At 31.4% G+C, this 18,852-nt stretch overlaps 2 protein-coding genes and 1 long non-coding RNA gene across 6 annotated transcripts in view; 2 read left to right on the top strand and 1 right to left on the bottom strand.

The window, feature by feature from the left end:
• The first annotated feature begins 1,553 nt into the window (after positions 1-1,553).
• Positions 1,554-9,530, top strand: LOC106664554. The gene is made up of 8 exons (XM_014390379.2): positions 1,554-1,935; positions 5,138-5,320; positions 7,451-7,616; positions 7,669-7,896; positions 7,951-8,171; positions 8,231-8,528; positions 8,581-8,940; positions 9,025-9,530. The coding sequence occupies exons 2-8, from the start codon at positions 5,139-5,141 to the stop codon at positions 9,202-9,204; spliced, it is 1,635 nt and encodes a 544-aa protein (XP_014245865.1). The 5' UTR covers positions 1,554-1,935; position 5,138; the 3' UTR covers positions 9,205-9,530.
• Positions 2,402-3,665, bottom strand: LOC106664556. Of its 3 annotated transcripts, none has more exons than XR_001340201.2 (3): positions 3,458-3,665; positions 3,055-3,399; positions 2,402-2,985 (listed from the first exon to the last, which is right to left on the bottom strand). It is a non-coding gene; the product is annotated as an uncharacterized LOC106664556 (long non-coding RNA). The 3 variants fall into 3 exon arrangements; XR_001340200.2 differs by having other exon boundaries at positions 2,402-2,543; positions 2,621-2,985; positions 3,055-3,658; XR_001340199.2 differs by having other exon boundaries at positions 3,055-3,211; positions 3,271-3,658.
• Positions 9,531-13,334: 3,804 nt separating the features above from the next.
• Positions 13,335-18,852, top strand: part of LOC106664486 (cubilin-like) — a 33,409-nt gene continuing 27,891 nt past the window's right edge. Inside the window, exons 1-11 of one of the 2 annotated variants that reach the window (XM_014390232.2) lie at positions 13,335-13,497; positions 14,928-15,054; positions 15,187-15,363; positions 15,483-15,527; positions 15,623-15,763; positions 15,833-16,084; positions 16,204-16,348; positions 16,417-16,517; positions 17,020-17,149; positions 17,210-17,395; positions 17,463-17,606. In XM_014390232.2, coding sequence (XP_014245718.1) covers positions 13,415-13,497; positions 14,928-15,054; positions 15,187-15,363; positions 15,483-15,527; positions 15,623-15,763; positions 15,833-16,084; positions 16,204-16,348; positions 16,417-16,517; positions 17,020-17,149; positions 17,210-17,395; positions 17,463-17,606 — 1,531 coding nt within the window. In that variant the 5' untranslated portion in view covers positions 13,335-13,414. Of the gene's footprint in view, positions 13,498-14,916; positions 15,055-15,186; positions 15,364-15,482; positions 15,528-15,622; positions 15,764-15,832; positions 16,085-16,203; positions 16,349-16,416; positions 16,518-17,019; positions 17,150-17,209; positions 17,396-17,462; positions 17,607-18,852 lie in introns of both variants that reach the window. The other variant, XM_014390233.2, reaches the window with a different exon arrangement.

Raw genomic sequence — 18,852 nt, 5'->3', positions numbered from 1 at the left:
CGAGTTCAAATCAGAAGGAAAAAAGCTTAATTTCGGTTCTTCATAAAGTTTTTGACCATAGTTTCATCTAACGCTTTCAAATTTGAAGTAAAAGCACAAATTAGATTCTTCAAGAAGTTTTAAACTACAGGTTCAGCATTTAAAAGCTTCCAAATAGGCAGAAAATAACAAAAAAAATTAATATCTCAAATTGATTAACACGTGAAATTTTGCATCAAAGGTTCATCCTGTGAATGTGTTCAAATGAGATGGAAAAGGCATAATTTGGGTTCTTTATGAAGTTTTGACCATAGTTTCATCTAACGCTTTCAAATTGGGAGTAAATGCACAAATTGGTTTTTCGATAAGTTTTAAACTACAGATTCAGCCTTTCATGGTTTTAGAGAGACCAATTTGAACTGCAGGCTCATCCTTTAAATGCTTTCAAATTGGGAGTAAAAGTCCAATTTGGGTTCTTTGAGAAGTTTTAAACTGCAGATTCATCCTTTAATGCTTTCAAATTGGGAGAAGATTTTAAAAAAAATTGAAACAGGTCGATCTTGGGAATACGTTCAAATGGGAAGGAAAAAGCATAATTTGGGTTCTTCGTGACGTTTTGACCAAAGTTTCATCCAATGATTTCAAATTGGGCGTAACAGCACAAGTTTTTTTTTTTTTTGCAGAAATGTCTACCAAACAAATGAAAATAAAAACCTTACTTAAATATAAAAATCATTTTACAACATTGTAAAACTAAATTATGCATACAATATTTTGAAAAATATTGATTTACTAAATAAGAAAAATTTGACTCTAAGTATGAAACTCAGAAAAAATACTTTTTAACTCACTACTAACACTAAATATGAAAGAAAGACATTATTGTTTCAATAATTATAAATTATCTACCAGCAAAATAGTTATTAACATTTTTTTGTGAAGAATCGTTTTTGACACATCCTACAGATCTGAATATTTTTTTTGTATAATTCCTAGATGTTATAATAATATAGACAGGGTGCTTTATTAAATCTTCATGTTGTTTTATTTATAAGAATTTTATTGTCTTTTTCATTGTTATATAGTATAATGTTTTATTCTTTATTAATGTTGAGTTAGTTATAAGCATTGTATTGTATACATTTTTTTATCCTTAGTTTGTTTGCATATTATTGAAAATATTTTTTATTGAATATAAAGAAACAAATTGTTCACTACACTCCCCAATGATGATGCATGATGATAGAATTTAGCAACATATGCAATACTGTTGATTTATTGCATATACTTTTTAATACTTCTATTTCCTCATTAAAACGCCAATTACTTAAAGCATAAAAAATTTTTTTAGCTTAAAAAAAAGCTAAAAATGTACTATGTACGTAGTTACAATGCTTTATAATATTATTATTTTATTTTTTTATAATTCCTAGTCATTATAATTATATAGACAGGGTGTTTAATTAAATCATGTTGTTTTATTTATAAAGATTTTATTGTCTTTTTCATTGATGTATAGTGTTTTATTCTTTATTAATGATGAGTTAGTTAAGCATTGTATATTTTTTTCTCCTTTCTTTTGTATACTTTTTTTAACAGATGTGTTTTGTTCCCATGAGTAATATAGTAGTATTGTATTATTATTGTATTTATTAGTATTGTAATGAGTATGCTGCTCCTCGTTGGTCTGTAAGCGTTTAGGACAATTCCGCCACACCCGCAGAGACCGATGTCCAATCGCCAATGAGGGTCCGCCTCTGAATGTTTTTGTACCTCAACCTCAGCTGTCTGTGAATGTGAGAGGAGAAAAAAAAGAAAACACTGCTAATTCGTCCGACTGGGATCTGCATTCTTCTCCCCGGGCTCGAAAGTCTGGGTTATTTTATGAAGGGACAAAGCGAAGGCGCCGACTGTCGTTGTCATGCATTTTCGCCGATCCGTCTAGCGTACGCTAACGTAAGTTTTCAGACGAAAAGTACAATTGAAGAGTCGGCGTAAATACCTTCAACTTCATGCGGTCACAACCACCGCCTTTACACGTCAAATGATATTCGATTTTTATTTTTAAACGGAGACTTTTTATACTTTCAATCACTATATTAACACGGTTTTTAGCAGGTTTTAGTCTGGAATAAGTTTTTCTCGGAAAATATTTTCCACGTGTGTTCTTATTATAACTATGATTTACTAATTGGACGGGTCGAGAGCGATAATTGAAAAGATTGACGTCGTTTTGAACGCCTGTTCAACACAGCGGCTTAATTTAATTGATAAACGTTAAACTTATTGTTTTTATATTAATAAATATTTTCTCTGCTGCCTTCAAATACATGACAGACAGGCTGAAAATGACTGCTGATCAATTAAGAAATACAAATAAAACATTGATATTTTATTCAAGGTGGTTAGATAATAAACTTGCATGGTGATCATATCTGATCATTCTGGTTTGTTTATCCCAGCTGTTTTGGTCTGTCGGATGTTTTCGGATTCTTCTGTGTTGGGTTTGTGTGTCATTTCGAGATATTGTTGTAAACAGATCAAACTGCAATAAAAACAGCACACTACAACCATAATAGCTACTTAATTTGTATACCTGTTCAACATAAAAAAAAAAAAATCAACGGTTGACATAAACCACCATCAAAGGCACCAAGTGGTTCATGATTGACTAAAAATTACCGCTGACCAATTGAGAAATATGGATGTACATCAGAGATGTGGTACCACATCTAAGTATATCTATATTCAATATGGTCCATAATTTAGGTCTTCATCGGTGATTACATCCTTACAAATAAAGATATACAAACAATAAAACAATGAAATATTTTCTTTCAAGGTGGTTAGATGATGAATCTGAAAGTTGGTTGTATCCAGTCATTGTGGTTCACTTATCCCAGCTGTTTTGGACTGTCAGATGTATTTTGGATTCTTCTGTATTGCGTTTACGAGTCATTTTGAGATATTGTTGTAAATAGACCAAATGGCAATAAAACCAGCACACTACAACAATAATAGCTATTTAATTATTGTACCTGTACAACATAAAAATTCATAACAGCTGACACAAACCACCATCAAAGGCACCAAGTAGTTCATGACTGACTAAAAATTACCGCTGACCAATTTAGAAATATGGATGTACATGAGAGATGTGGTATCACATCTGTATCTATATCCAATATGATCATCCATAATTGAGGACTGTTGGTCGATTACTACATTCTTACTAATTAAGAAATACAAAAATAAAACATTGAAATCTTTTCTTTCAATGTCTGCTTATACTTGCTGTTTTTGCCTTCTTAGAGTTTTGGTTTATTCGATGCTGGGACTGTGTGTCACTTGACAGGTCAAATATAATTTTAAAAAACAGTACACAAGAACATAGTAATTTACTTCACTTAATTACTAAAACTGACAATCAAATCCAGTTAGATATGTAAAAAGCAACATAGTAACAGCTTACACAAACCACACACAAAACAGGCTGTAAGTGGTACCACTTAATCACATGACTGACACTGAAAATGACTGCTGACCAATTAAAATGTGGATGTATTCCAGGGATGGTTCCACATCTATATCTATATCCTGTATGATCCACATCCTTAATTGATAACTGCTAGTCAATAACTACATCCTTTTGAAATGAAGAAATAAAAACATTAAAACATTGAAATCTCGTTTTTTTTTCTTTTTTCAGGCTGATATTTAATTATTATTATTCATACTTGTTTATTAAAAAGATTGATTTTGGGGATGGACTTGCCTTGAATAAATGTGTAAAAAAGTAGACGAGTCTTATTTGTTCCAACACATTCTTATTTATGAAAATTCCAATAAACATCTTTCAAAAATAAAACCAATAAAGCTCAATCGTCACACGCATGTACATGGGCATAGAGTTGAGCCTATCGCTTCTCACAGTCCACTGGCAATGACAACTTTTGTACTTTACAATGAATTACCAGTAAACTTCCAGAATCACCACCCCGAGTGTTGGCAGTCTGAGGATGAGCTCTGCATGCAGCTAGATCAATTCAGCACCTGATGCAATCAGTTCCTAAATTCAAACCCGTTCACTCTTTTCTAAATACATTCTTTCCTATTTACATACCATTAACTCAGTTGGAGCACTTGAATTCCTACATCACACTTTATCTATTACTAATCAATTGAATTAGACTCAATATTTCACCACCATCCATCTCACAAGTTCTAGCTAATAAATACAGTCACTCACCACAAACAAGGTACACAAAATGATCATTACTACAATAAAACAATCCTGTTTACTCCAAGAATTTGAACAGGGGACTCAGATACTTGCTGCTCAAGCACAATTTTGATATCGATGGCATTCCTACATGCTCTTTGCATTAAATTGGACAGGCAGAGTACCATTAAATACCTTGGAGGATTCACCTACTCTAACAACATGACGTTTAATTTACATTACATCTCAATAAGGCAAATCAAATTTTAGGTTTCTTACATAGAACTACAAAACAACTTAAAGGTGCAGAAACAATGATTAAACTGTTTAAGGTTGTGGCCTGTCTCATTTTAGCATACTGTTCAGTTGTTTGGTCTCTTCATCAGAAAATTCCAAATAATTCAATAGAAAATGTACAACTATTTATTTGCACTTTGGTTTACTAGAACGTATTTAGACACACCGTACAAACTTATAAAATCTGTAGAATTGCAACCACTAAACACAAAACGACAAAATAATGACCGGATATTTTCTTACAAACTCTTAAATAATATGATTGACTGCCCATAATTAATCAATTTGCTAAATTTCCGTGATCCAGAGTGTAATATTAGACAAAAAATATTATTTTCAAAATCTAATTATACATTTTTTAAATTTATTTAGTCCGATTTTGACTCATGAAAATGAGAAATGCGTTCCTTTACATCTTGGCACTTTTTACCTTTCCTTAAATCACATTAAAAATTTAAACAAAAATATTGATCATGGCAATTGCATTTGATTTGTTTATATATTTCTGTTGTTTAATTAAATTTTTATCATTCCTTCTCACATATTTTATATTTTTGTACTCATGTGTATTATGACATAGTACTTACTAACTAGATACTCTTTTAATATAAATTTATTATCTTTAATATTTGTTTGCAGAATGTCACCGTTGAAGCCAGTTCGCAGTCTGTACAACTATGCGGTTGACCAAGTCTTGAAGACCATTTATGAAATATTAAAAAATAGGGAAAAAGATTTGGAACCTCTGAGAAAACACCTAATCAATTTACTACACGGCGGAATCAGGGAGCACATCATTGATAAAGCCGTTTCTGATTATGGGTATTTAAATACTTTACAATTTTTCACTGTTTCACTGCCTTGATAATTAGTGTGCTGTGAAATAAAAAGTCGTAATTATTATTATTTTTTAACTCATTTAATTTGCCAGTTTAGAGCTATCTATCAATAAAACGATTGTTGGAGGGTGCGTAATCATGTCAGTAGAACCAATAAATATTAAATATATATATTTTTTTTTATATTGAGCTCTTACTGCAAAGACTTATTAACTTATTGTAAACAATGAGATAATAACAAGAGAAAAGAAGGAAATAAATAAAATATTTTTGGGGTTAGTGTTTAATGGCATTGGAAATCTGCGTGTAAATGAGCGTCAATGTTTTATTTTGTGTGCATGAAAATAGATAATGTGAGATTATAAATGGATCTCGATTTATAAAAAAAAATGGTTTATAGAATTATACACTAAATTGCTTTGAATTATTTTAATTGGTACAATTATACTCATTAAATTTTGTTAAATGTGTTATCATATCTTTGTATAAATAGACATGGATAAAAAGGTAAATAAAAAGTATAAGATTATCCTGACTTGTACATATGTGTGTATGCTGATTGGATTTGTCATCACATCAGAATTGAGAAACCGATGAAAATAAATGTTTCGAATGATTTTAATGGTTATTTTTTCAGTAAAGGATGGGGCTTAGTAAATTTCCTGTTGGTTGTGCAGAAGTTTTCCTTTTGCATAGTTGATTTTACTATGTTGAACAATAACTTTGCTGTGAAAATCTGCAAGATCTGTAACTTGAAAGCAGAAAACAAATCATGAAAATATCACCCTTAGAATAAAAGAGATATTAAAAAATTTGTTACCTGTACTGATTGTTTTTCATATAATTAAAAAAATTATTAAAGATTTTAACAAAGAAAAAACATGTCTTGTCCAATGATAACACGTTTTCTACATTTAACTGTAAAATGCTTTTTGGAAATAACATTGAGTTTCTTCCAGTGATGTAGTCAGCTAATCTAAATATTTTCTTTGGGTAAACTTTGTAGAGTAGTTTACAAGGATTCAAAACTGTAAAGTAGATGCACGACTGTTAGAAGTAGTAACTTAAAAAGTTAAGTACAAAAGTAGAGCTTGTTAGTAACCAAGATCTTATTATTAAAAAAAAAAGGAAAATAAAATTTATTTTCCACTGTAAGTAATGGTGATGATGGGGTATTAGTGGCTGCAATGATTAGAACGTTGACATAGTGACTTATCACTGCCTGGGTCCAGGGTACAAATCTCAGCATGCTTGAATTCGTATTGAACATATTCACAAATAGGCTTTTTTACTCAAAAACACCCATCCTCCTCAGGGGCTAATTTGGCCTCCGCTATTGCAAACCCCGTGGATAAAAACAAAACAATTGTAATTACTATCAGTTTAAATACCCAATTCCAATTAATATAAAATTATGTCGTTTTTTTAATAGATTTAGAGCATTGGATGACATTTGGCCCAAAATTTTGCATATTTGGCGTCAAAATTCTGAACAGGGATGATGTTTAAGTTAATGAAATTACCCTATCCACAATTTAAAAAAAAAAAAAAAATGATTCTATTAATATTTTCATCAGACAATTTCTATTTTACTGTTTTGTACCGTATAATCTGGTCGCCACTTTTTCTATAATTTATTATTTTATTTTTATTTGTTTTAGTTATTATGGCTATTTCATATAATTATTTGGAGATTGTGAGATGCAGTCTGGTGTGATGTAGGTTTTATAAAAACATTTTCTTTATCGTGCCGTTTCGATCTTTATTGAGTTCATTTTCAGGGCTCAAAGTGTTTGTTTGTAGATGTGTCGTGTTGTGCCCCTTCAAGTGCCCTGAGAGCTCAATAAAGATCGAAACGTTGGCACGATAAAGAAAATATTTTTCTAAAACCTATGTCACACCAGACCGCATCTCACGATCTCCAAGTAATCATTGCTGATATGTTACAAATGCTAACAGTTTTTACAAATCAATATGCCTAAAATTGGCCAATAAAAAACGTAGTACTTTTAAAGTGTGTTTTTTAATGTTTTCCCTTCCCCTGTCGGTGTTTAACTTGCAGTAAAAAAATTTGAATACTGATACTTTGGTAATATTAGGTTTATTATTTTAGGTCAAGTGTTTGTGATATTCTGGACATAGTTGAGTTGCTTGCTGATTCATCGATTCAAGAACTACAGCTTTTGAAAGTTTACCAAGGCCATAATTTTCAAAATGGAGAATTATTTTCTCGTCTGAATAACTCCAATATTATTGGATTAAGGAAATTGAATTTAAAGGTAAATATAAATTTACTCATTTCATACCTGTAAATATAAACAAATGTTTCAGGTTCATGTGCAGCAGTCGAATTCCCCAAGGATAGAATTGTTAACTGAAGGTCTGCATAAAGTGCTTAGGAGGGGATTGGCTGCCAATCTTCGGGTGCTCACGTTGCATAATGGTGCTGACAACCAATCACTCAGTATTTTGGGAAAATATGCTGAGCACCTTACTCACTTGGACATAACGTCGTCTTGGCTTGTTGATGATACCGGCATCTGTGATCTCTTGCTAAAGGTGCCATTCATTCATATTTCCTTAAAAACATTAGATTTTTTTAAATTTTTCTAGGATGTGTCTAATTTCATCAATTCAAACTGGAGTGATTTAGAAAATTGCGAACCGCATGCAATCAAATCTTTGTCACTTCTCCCAGAATGTACAAGAAATAAAGTTTGCCGGACATTATGCGAGGTGAAAATACAGGATACGAATACTTCTTCAATAAGCGTATTGCTTTTGTTGATATTTGCCAGGTGTTTGAAGAGTCTTGGCGGATTTCTATATTCAAGGTATTTCAGTTTATTAAAGCTTTAGAGAAAAGTATTGAATATCGTTTGGATTTTAATAGAAACATTGGAGATGCAATTCTGATGGTTCAGTCGCTGGATAATGCTCCAGAATATCTTGAACTGACAGAACTCTGGGACACACAACTTCCATTGGACAAATTGACCAAACTTGCAAAATATCTACCAAAATTGAGCATTTTGTACACAAGAGCCGCTTGTTTGCCGAAGGTTCCACCTTTTTTACCCCCTTTGAAAAGTCTGACTGCAGATTTTGATTTTGTGCATTATGGACCACAGCTCTTTGAGTTCCTCGAGTTCAACGGTTCATCGATAACTCGTTTAGTATTGATCGACCAGGTACGTACTATTTTTACGAACTGTCAACAAATTTTTCACAATGCGATTTCAGGTTTACAGTTTAGATCTCAACTTGATTGCCTTATACTGTCCTCTTTTGGAAGAACTTGTGGCAAAAGTGACTGTCGATCCTTCAAGAAGCTCTAACAATCCGATGAGCAATTTAAAAAGTGCCATAGTCAGGATTGCCTCAGGAAACACGTTTCTGTGGATAATGCGACAGGCTGATAACATAGTCCATTTGGAAGTCTTACTTGAACGAGAAGGCACTGAGGAAGATGCCATGTTCGAAAATGATGTCATTCAGCAAATGATAGATGAAAATCCAAAATCTTTACAGAGCATTGCTTATTTGAGTATCCATATGTATTTCAATCCAAGATATCAAATCTGCGCTGTATCTTGTGGAACTGTAAGTTTTTTAAATTTAATCATTGTTATTTTACATCTCCACAATTTGAACGTAATTTAATTATTAATCTATTTTTGTTTTAAGCTTACCATTAACGCTGCATACACTCTGTGCATAGCATGTGACTCTCTTAAAGTCTTGGGCGAGCTGCACACTTGGTTTTGGGTGTCAAAAAAAGATGTTTTGTCCATGGCGGAACACATAAAGAAGAGTAACTGGGATGTGAAACTTCGCTACCGTGATGTTCTCTACCCCGAGACGTGATCTGAACGTGGAATGGACACTTATTAAGCCGTTGTGCCTGGCAACTTTTTTTAAAGACTACAAATTGACATGTGTTTGTTACCATTAATATGAAAATGGAGTACAAATGTATTTTTTAAACTATTATTATAATACGTTGGTTATTACCATTTAATAAGCCTTGAAAAATGGATCTTAATTGTGGTAATGAAAACACTGATGTCAATTAATAAGTTTTATATTGCACTAAATTAGTTTTATACCATATAAGAATTAGCAGCTGTAATTCATACCTAGTATATATTGTTAACTATAATATTTATGTAAATATAAATTTTATTATGCTATTTTGTTAGAAATTGTGTTAGAGCCAATACTTTTTGGAAAAAAAAATGTCTTCACTATTAAATAAATAATAGATTGTTATGCTCATCCAAACTTCCAAACCCAAAATCTATCCTTAAATTTATTATTTAAACTAATCAAGTTGGATGCACTATTACTTGACACCTTTTATACCTATTAGTTTTACTAAGGTGGAGACAAAAAGAAATTATAGTAAATATCTTTCTAACATATTGCACCAGTTTGTACCAATATCGCTATAATATTGCCATTGTTGATGATACCATCTGTGATCTCTTGTTAAAGTGGGTAATCATTACTTTTTGGAGGGAAGTGGTGAAATGATTCTAGTCAAGGGTGTATCAAACATAAACAGATTTTTCTTAAAATGAAAGCGGGGTCAGACCTGAACAGGGTTGACGTCAGGTAAATTGTACTGATAGTTATTACCGAGTTTTTTTAAATCAAAAAGGGGGTGAATCCAACCGAAATTTTGAAGCGATTAAAAGCACAGTCCGGGGACAATACCTTGTCAAGAAGCTGAGACTGCTTGGCAAAAAAAATTCTGGAGGGCGTGAAAAAGTAGAGAACGATGAGAGCCCAAGGACAAGTGTAACCAAGGTCAACATGAGACAGTTTTTCATGTTGACTTTCTGCATGATTGACACACAATTGTGCAATATTATTATGAATATTGGATGCTGAAAAATTGTTGTTTCGAAGTAAAATGAGGAAGAAACAATCAACTCGAAGTGTCATTCTTATGTATAACAATGCAAGCTCTCATATGAACCGTAAAAACCACAGGGAAAAATTCGATGCAGTAAGATAAGAAACGCTAGTATAGTGTCGTCTTGTGACTCATATTTTTGAGTGTTTTGATGATGAAGAAGCGGTGGAAGCATTGTGCTCCAATGAATTTGAGAACGTTCCAAAAGTTTTTATGACGAGGCAATAAAAAACTCCCAATCCAATGGAAAAAATGTATTTCTAGGGCAGGAGAATATGTACAAAAAAATATTTTTGTACAATTAATTAAATAAAGTTAGATTTTTTTTTAAATGAGCCATTTACATTTGACATACACCTTCATAGATTACTCTGTGAAAAAGAGCAATTAGAATTTACTTTATTTTCTAAACTATTCTATTAGGTGGTCTATTTTTTTCTTAATAAATTCTTTATAAATTATTTCTTAAATTCTTAATAAATAATTTCAATAGCTTTAATCTTTGACACATGATAATCAAGACATTTTATGATATGTAGATTCACTTTTTGTAAATGACGGTTCTACCCAAAGATTTATATAAGCCTAACGTGAACAAGATATTGGTAAAAACGTTTTGTATCTCTTCTATGTATAATTATGTAATTTATTATTTGATATAATTTTATGGCATTTACATTATAAGAGGGTTAAACAGTTTTTTAAAATTTAATTTAGCAAGAATGAATTTTGGGGTTTAGTTTTGGTTTAAGCATTGTGAATTGAACCAGATTGATTTGTTGATTTTTTAGCATGAAAATCTTAAGTTATAATAAAGTTTTAAAAGTTCTTGTTTACTGAATTCCTAGTTATTTAACTAACAATAAACAGATTGTTGTACTAGGCAGTCAGACTCAAGTAAGATAAGTTTATGCTGGTGCTCCCCAAGGTGCTATTCTCTCTCCTCTCTTATTAATAATTACATCCATTTCTTCTATTCTAAAATGGACTGATCTCAATACTGATAACTTAAAAGTTTTCATGCCTATTACTTCTTCAATCTGACTTGAATGCTCTATGCTATTCACTCTTAGGGCCTTATCTTTTTAATATCTATATAAAGGATATCTCTAATTCTCTTCTCTTTTATGACCCTACTTTTTGCAGATGATTTAAAAATATTATTTAAAAATTAATCCTGTTTCTGATGCTTAAACTTCAACATGCCTTAGAAAAACTTAATAATTGGTATTCAACTAATAATACTATTTCAAATTCTGACAAATGTTCAGTTATGACATTCCATAAAATAAAATATCCTATAAAATTTAACTACATTATATCAGACTTGCTCCTAATTAGACATGAAATTGTTAAAGGTTTTATTATCATAATTGACAGTCAGATAAACTTTCACATACCCATTAATAAAAAATAAAGCAAGCTAAAGCAAATAAAACTTTAAGATTTATTTCTTGTTATTAAACATTTCCATGATAGAGATGCACTTAAAATTTTACACACTTCCACTTAAGACGTGTATTAGATTATCGTTCACCTCTATGGGATCCATTTCAATCCACCCATATCAGTTGCATAGAAACGGTCCAAAAAAGATTTTTATGCCTGATAGAGAGAAAAACTGGAATATATGGAGATACACCACACTCGTCGCTAATATCAGATCTGAAATTGATGACGTCTGTACAGAAGGAATTTTTTTTAAAGTTTTAGAGCTGGCAAACTACATTGGTCATCACCAGCCTTCCTTAGCTTTACATTTCTTTTCTTATCTTTTTCCCGTATTAATCCTACTAATTTTTTTTTCTCCAGCTGAGATTCATATTATTATATAATTTATTACACTCCTTAACTTGACCATTACTACTTAACCGAATTAACTTTCATGTTCCATCTTATCATTCTAAAAGTCAAATAACATCCTCTATTGACTCCATTGATTGCCATAGAACTAATTATTCCAAATTCAGTTTTATACCAAGAACAACAACAATTAACATGTTAACTCGTTAAAAAATGTAGATGTAAAAGCAATTTACTAAATTAATTTAAGCAAATTTCATCATTAGAAAATCAAATATTGTATCACCTGTTTCTCAATATTGACAAATGCTAAATAATGACTTTTTACTGGACTAAAACTAATCCTATCTTCACTTACTCTGTCAATAATACAGCTTAATGAATATAGCCGTCAAAATATGTGCTTTGTTTTTCTGTGTTTTGTATGCGTGAATGTATTTATTAGAGTGAATGGGGAGGGCTGATGATGAAATAGCATCCCCATTGCCTCGGGTCGATGGCAGTATATTTATAAAAGTACCTCAGATTAGTTTGCTACTGTATGCAGGTCAAGGGAGGGATCTTGAGTACTACATTTCCTCACTAGATGTGAATGTATTTATTTGTGTGAATGCATATTGAATGTGTGTTGTTATATTTCACATGTGCTCAGGGTTGAAATGCCCAAGTTGTTGGATGCCCTTTAAAATAATAAATAATAATACTGCTCTCTCTTCTAAAACTAACACTAAAGACCTTGGTGTTATTTTTGATTACAAATTAAACTTTATAGTCCACATTGAGAAAAAAAATACTGCTCTCTTTTCTAAAACTGACCCTAAAACCCTTTCACTTTGGTGTTATTTTTGACCACAAATTAAACTTTATTGGCCACATTGATTGTATTAAATTCTCCAGTTTAAAAATGCAAGGCTTTTTATCTTGTTACTCTACTGATCTTAAACTTTAAAGTGCAGGCAAGAAGTGTTTTAAACAAATCAAATTTTGCTTAAAATTTAATTTCTTTCCATCATAAGAAAACTTCGGCCATTTTGAAACCATATTGCTGTCGGTGTCTAATTTGCTATATATTATTAAAATCAACATGAATATGTCACATAATGTTCTCCGTTTCTCAGTGAACCGTATTATGTCGTTTTAGAATAATTAACGGTTCTTATTTTGAATGGGTCGCAATCTGCTGGCGAGATCACGTCGATATCGCGGAGTCTGGTTAAAATGGGCGTCAGAACGATAATTTACAGATAATTGTTCCACACGGCTTGCAGTCCCAGTCACCATTGTCGGTCGTTTCCAGTAACAAAGGAAATTTGTTAAATTCAACGAAACCAGAAACTACACGCGGCCGGATCAATGGCTAAATCGATCCGCCAGTTCTTCTTTTGCCTTTTTCTTTTTCCATGCCATCACATTTTTGTTTTATCTTATGGCAACCGGTAAGTTACTATTTGTTTTTGTAACTGTGTTTCTTTACTAAATATAGGTGGATTAATAGTTCTATGTTTATATTAAGACAAATGTTAGAACAATTCAACAACGCTATCCGCCATTTTCTGTTTCATATAGTTTAATTTAAATTAACAGTCAGTGTAAGATCGATGAACGCTTAATTTCTTCATATTTATTTTCTAAACATTCAAATCCATGCGTAAATATTTTCTTTTTTACCTCTTCGAGGCGTTTTCAGTAACTATCGACTTAATGTAAACGTTTCAGGAGCGTGATTTTTCAATTTAATCCACAACTTAAGACATCGAAGAACAATTCACTTGTGGTGAATCTTTCTGAATTCTTATTCTTCTCTTAAAATGTGACGAGATTTGTTGGAAGTGCCTAGCAGCATTTCATCGCTGAAAATTAACGTAGAATATTAATCAGTGATTAACATGGTTCAGAAAAAATTAACCCTTTACCAAAGAGTACTTTCCATCAGTACACCTACCATTGTATCTTAACCGCTTACTCATCCTGTGCCTGTTTTTGAATTTGTGAATTAAAAAAAAAAAAAAATCACTTTGTCACCCAAACTATGTACAGTTAATTGATTTGAAAATGTTATAACCAAATGGCTTATGTAATATTTAGTTGACGTTTTAGTTATCTTGAGAAACTTCCAAAAGCTGAAAAAATTTGAAATCTGCCAATACAATTCATTATTACTTTTTTGAAGGAAATACAGAAAAGTCCTACTAATCTAATGCTATCTGGTCAGCGGATAAAATGTTTTTATTTGTATTTTCCAGTTAAATTTAAATATTATTAATGGTCAGTTATTGTGGCTTTGCTCACTCCAAACTCTACAGCCAAATTTCAATTGTACTTTCACCATAAAATTCTGAAGCTGAATAATGATGCATAATGATGGGCCTGTAGTTTGATCCTTTCCGAACGTTTTGGTCTTTCAGATGCGTTTCAGCTTGCTGCCATATTTGCAGGTTTTAAATAAAAGTATTATTAAAAGCTGAAGGCAAGTTGCTGAATCGCACCCAACAAGCTAAAACTTATAAGGGTTAGGCAGGCCAAAATGATCCAAAAATTGTTAAATAAAATTTCACCCTTGTCCTATTTTTCAAATTTTGCCTGCCCATTTTTGAACATGGATGTGTGCATATCACCTACATCGGTGTGCCCACAAAACTATCCCTTGCTTCTCTTTTATTGGTTACGCCAATCAGAACAGGGATCGGCCCATTGAGATTGCAGGGGACCATTAATTGCAGTGCAAACTAGCGAGACTACTGTATTTGTATGTTGAACGCTTTACTATAGAAATGTAAACACTTATTAATATATATTTACTTAAGCCTAAATCCATTATTTATACAATGTTTATTTAACTACTAACATTAAAATAGTCATTTTTTAGGCCTATTATAATTGGAGAGCACAGAACTATAAAAGTGATCGGTGCTAAAGATCGTGACATCTATTTGACAAGTAACAAAGGTTATATTACTGCAAATGATGAAGATATTGGGGAAATATTGGATTCGGTAAATTTCATTAGATTGATTATAAAAATGGCGACAAGTTTCATACTTTATTTAAAAAAAAAAAACACCTTTCAATGTTTTACAATGTTCAACCTTATTGATGATTTAAAATGATCTGAATTCTAATTGCAGGCAGAATCAGCTTTTGCGTTGTTAAGAAATATAAACAATTATAAGACGAATCTAATTGAACCAAAGCTAAAAGAAATACAAGATACATTTGCAACGCATCTACAAAAGTTTACATTTTTTGAAGAACTGTTTGGATCGCCCGCAAATAAAAGTAGTTTGGCTGCTAATACAAGAATTGTGTGTTTAGTTCTTTATATTATTTATAACCATTTATTGTTCTATTAAGAAAAACAATATTTTAAAATTCAATTAAATGAATTGATTTATTTACTAATAAAAAATCCAAACTTTTTCAGTTGGCAAAAAGATATGAAAGGATAATTGAGCGATTAACGAAATCTGTAAGTTATTAACTGATTTAATGATTGTGAAAAGTTTTTATTATAGTACCTTGTATAAAAGTATACCAAAATGACATTTTACTTTTTGTTTGGAGGTTGACGCGATGAGAAATAAGTATTCAAACATTACTTCCACCCTATCAATTAATGAATGCAATTTCAGCCCCTGTAATAATGGTGGAACATGTCTGGATGGTATAAATGGCACGTTCTGCCTTTGTCCAAACAACTGGGAAGTAAGCAACCGAAAATTGAATTACAGAAATCCAAATTTTGTGTTCAACACCTGCAAACTTTTTTTTAAGGGGAAATTCTGTAATGCTGATGTTAATGAATGTGAAAAGTTTCATGGAACTGATCTTGGATGTCAAAATGGAGCGACATGTATCAATTTACCTGGGTCTTATAGATGCAACTGTTCTGATGGTTTTTTTGGAGTGACTTGTACCAAAAAAACGTACAATTGTACAAAGGAAAATTCCGCAGCCTTGTGCGGCCACGGCTTTTGTTACAATCAGGGTGGCAATAGTACTGGATTCGTTTGCAAATGTGATCAGGTAAGATACATAAGTTTCAACACAGCATTCAAAAATAAACACAGTTGCTATTTATAATTTGATATATCAGTGTACTTTATAAAATTGATGATTAATGTGCTTTTAATTTAAAAATGTAGGGATGGGGGAAAAATAGCACTAAGGAAAGTGATCCATGCACTGAAGACATTGATGAATGTGCACTTGCTTCTCCGTGCTCTCACGATCCATTAGTAGCTTGTGAAAATACCGTTGGAGGATACAAGTGCAAATCATGCCCTGAGGGTATATTTAATAAAACACTATAAAATTATTCCATAACAGGTGCAATAATTTACGGTTTTATGATCAAGGATATTCTGGAAATGGGCATCAATGTGCTGACATCAATGAATGTGAGATAAACAATGGTGGTTGCAGCATAAATCCTAAAGTGGAATGTATTAACTTAAGGGTCTGTACTCATTTGCTTGATTACTTAATGTCATTTCAACATTCTAATTTTTTTGCTTTCATATTTATTTTTATTATTTCGAATTTAAAATCAAACCATAAGGAGTTAAGGCAGTGACTCAACACTCTAAGGGTCCTGGGTCTGAATTCAAACCCAAAATATTTACAAAACATAAAATGAACTCTTTTTATGTACCTTGGGGGTTCATATCAATACATACAAATCAAATGGAAATTTTTACTTGCGATTCAAAAATGTAGAAACGTTAGACTATAAGAAAGAAAATAGAAAAAGTGTTGGTTATCTTCATATAATTTTTTGATGTGTGTATAATTATATTTTTATTGGAGTAAATTTTTTCACATATAAATTATTGACTTTATGCTGTTTTCAAATTATTCATCTCTGTTTCACATGTATTTACTGTAGTGAAATTTCCATCCAGAGTGGACTGTAACTATATAAAATTTAATTACTGTTTATTTATTTTTTGAATATATAGGGAACTAGTATGTGTCAGGCTTGTCCATCTGGTTATTCGGGGGATGGAAAAACTTGTACATTTGTACCCAATTTGTGCTTAGTCAACAATGGTGGTTGCAACCAAGACGCAACCTGCATACACAGTACAGGTAAAAAATATAATTTGTATCTGTTATATATATAAGAACTTATATAAGAACTGTATGCAGGTATGAGCGAGGTTTTATGCCGGTGCCCTTTTGGCTATATAGGCACTGGAAAAGGAACTAACGGATGCATGGAAAAACTGTCATCTATTGACAGATGCTCTTTAAAACCCTGCCAGAATGGAGGAAGCTGTGTTCCAGCTGCTGACAAGGACGATTACACGTGCTTCTGCCCTCCAAAATTCATAGGCAAGCCATCTCTAGATATACTTGAAACTCAAGAATTTACAACAAAAAAGCTCGTCTATCTGTTCAGGGAAAAACTGTAGTGAAACACACGATTCTTGCTTTACTAGACCATGCCTAAATGGAGGCAGCTGTGAAATTGTGATGAAAAATTCTTTCCGATGCCATTGTTCACCAGGATTCTCAGGACATCATTGTGAATTTGAAGAAAATGGTATGCAAGAAAATGGTTGTTCTAATTATTCATTCAATGTTGAATGTAATATAATACGCAGTCTCCAATTCTCCTGGCCTATCCTCACTCTTGTCTTACAGTTACAGTTTCATTCAACATTTCACAGCTTTGTACTGATGACAATAATATGAAGGTAGATCAGGTTGATTGGAGATGACTTAATATAAAATATTGCATTTTTATTCATAGTGTTAGATATTTTGTCTCTAACCTTGTGAGTTTTTATAAAAGACATGGCCATTTATTTTTATGCTGCCTATGTTATTGTAAAATTAAGTAAGTTAATTTTTCATATAGAATCTGCTGGTGCTATTAAAATTTTAATAATTTTGCATACTAAGCCGCCTGGTGATAATTTAAAAAAAATTGAAATAATCAATTTTGTACAAAAAATTTAATAACTCCAGAATGAATGAATGAATTGTTGAGGTTAATTTTCTTTACACATTTTGAGTACTTTTTTTTCTAAAAATAAAAATTAAAAAAAGATTTAAAACAAGGTTGATTTTTTTCTGGAGATATTGAAATCTAATTACTTTAGAACTTGATAATTTCAATTTATTATGTAACTTATTGCTGTTAGGTTAAAAAAAATACAAATTAAATTTTCCCCTTTTTTAACCTGTTATGCAATAAACTGAAATTATATAATAACTATTATAAATATTAATAACTTCTGAAAAAATTGATGAATTTTTGAGGAGGAATTTTTTTAAACACATTTGGACAGTTCTTTTCATTCTTTGCATTTGGCCAACTTTTTTTCCCAAGTGAAATGCTAATTTTTTGAACACATTTGAATAGTCCTTTCCTTTCTAAAAACACCAGAAAATCAAAAAGTCATTGATTTGATCTGGTGATATTGAAATTTTACATCTAAAAATATGAAAATATAAATCAACACAAATTAAACTTTCAATTTTCCCTTTTTTTAACATTACAAGATAAATTAAAATTTATCACATTCTGAAGGAAAACTTCAATTTCTTCAGAATAAATTGATGTTTTGGGTTTTTGATATCGATGTTTTTAGAATGGAAAAGATTTATCTAAACGTGTTAAAAAAATATTACACTTGAAAAAAATTTGGTCACTAAGTCGGGCTAGCACGGAAACATTAAACTTCTGATATCACCTGCAGATTCTACAGAAAAAAATTTCTGGAGCTATGCTTAGTTTTACAATAAAGTAAGCAGTGTAAAAATAAAAGGCTCTTAAAAACTCA

This window comes from Cimex lectularius, unplaced genomic scaffold (assembly GCF_000648675.2).
Source record: "Cimex lectularius strain Harlan isolate CLEC.00 unplaced genomic scaffold, Clec_2.1 scaffold13, whole genome shotgun sequence".
Taxonomy (NCBI): domain Eukaryota; kingdom Metazoa; phylum Arthropoda; class Insecta; order Hemiptera; family Cimicidae; genus Cimex; species Cimex lectularius.
Note: the sequence above shows the minus strand (reverse complement) of the source record. Positions and strands in the feature narration are given on the sequence as shown.

What these genes read in the sequence shown, in the direction of transcription:
- LOC106664554 (XM_014390379.2), top strand. Translation starts at nt 5,139, where the DNA reads ATGTCACCGTTGAAGCCAGTTCGCAGTCTGTACAACTATGCGGTTGAC. An exon ending in TCTGTGATCTCTTGCTAAAG is followed by an intron (nt 7,897 to 7,950) that starts GTGCCATTCATT and finishes AAATTTTTCTAG; the next exon opens with GATGTGTCTAATTTCATCAA. An exon ending in GTTTAGTATTGATCGACCAG is followed by an intron (nt 8,529 to 8,580) that starts GTACGTACTATT and finishes ATGCGATTTCAG; the next exon opens with GTTTACAGTTTAGATCTCAA.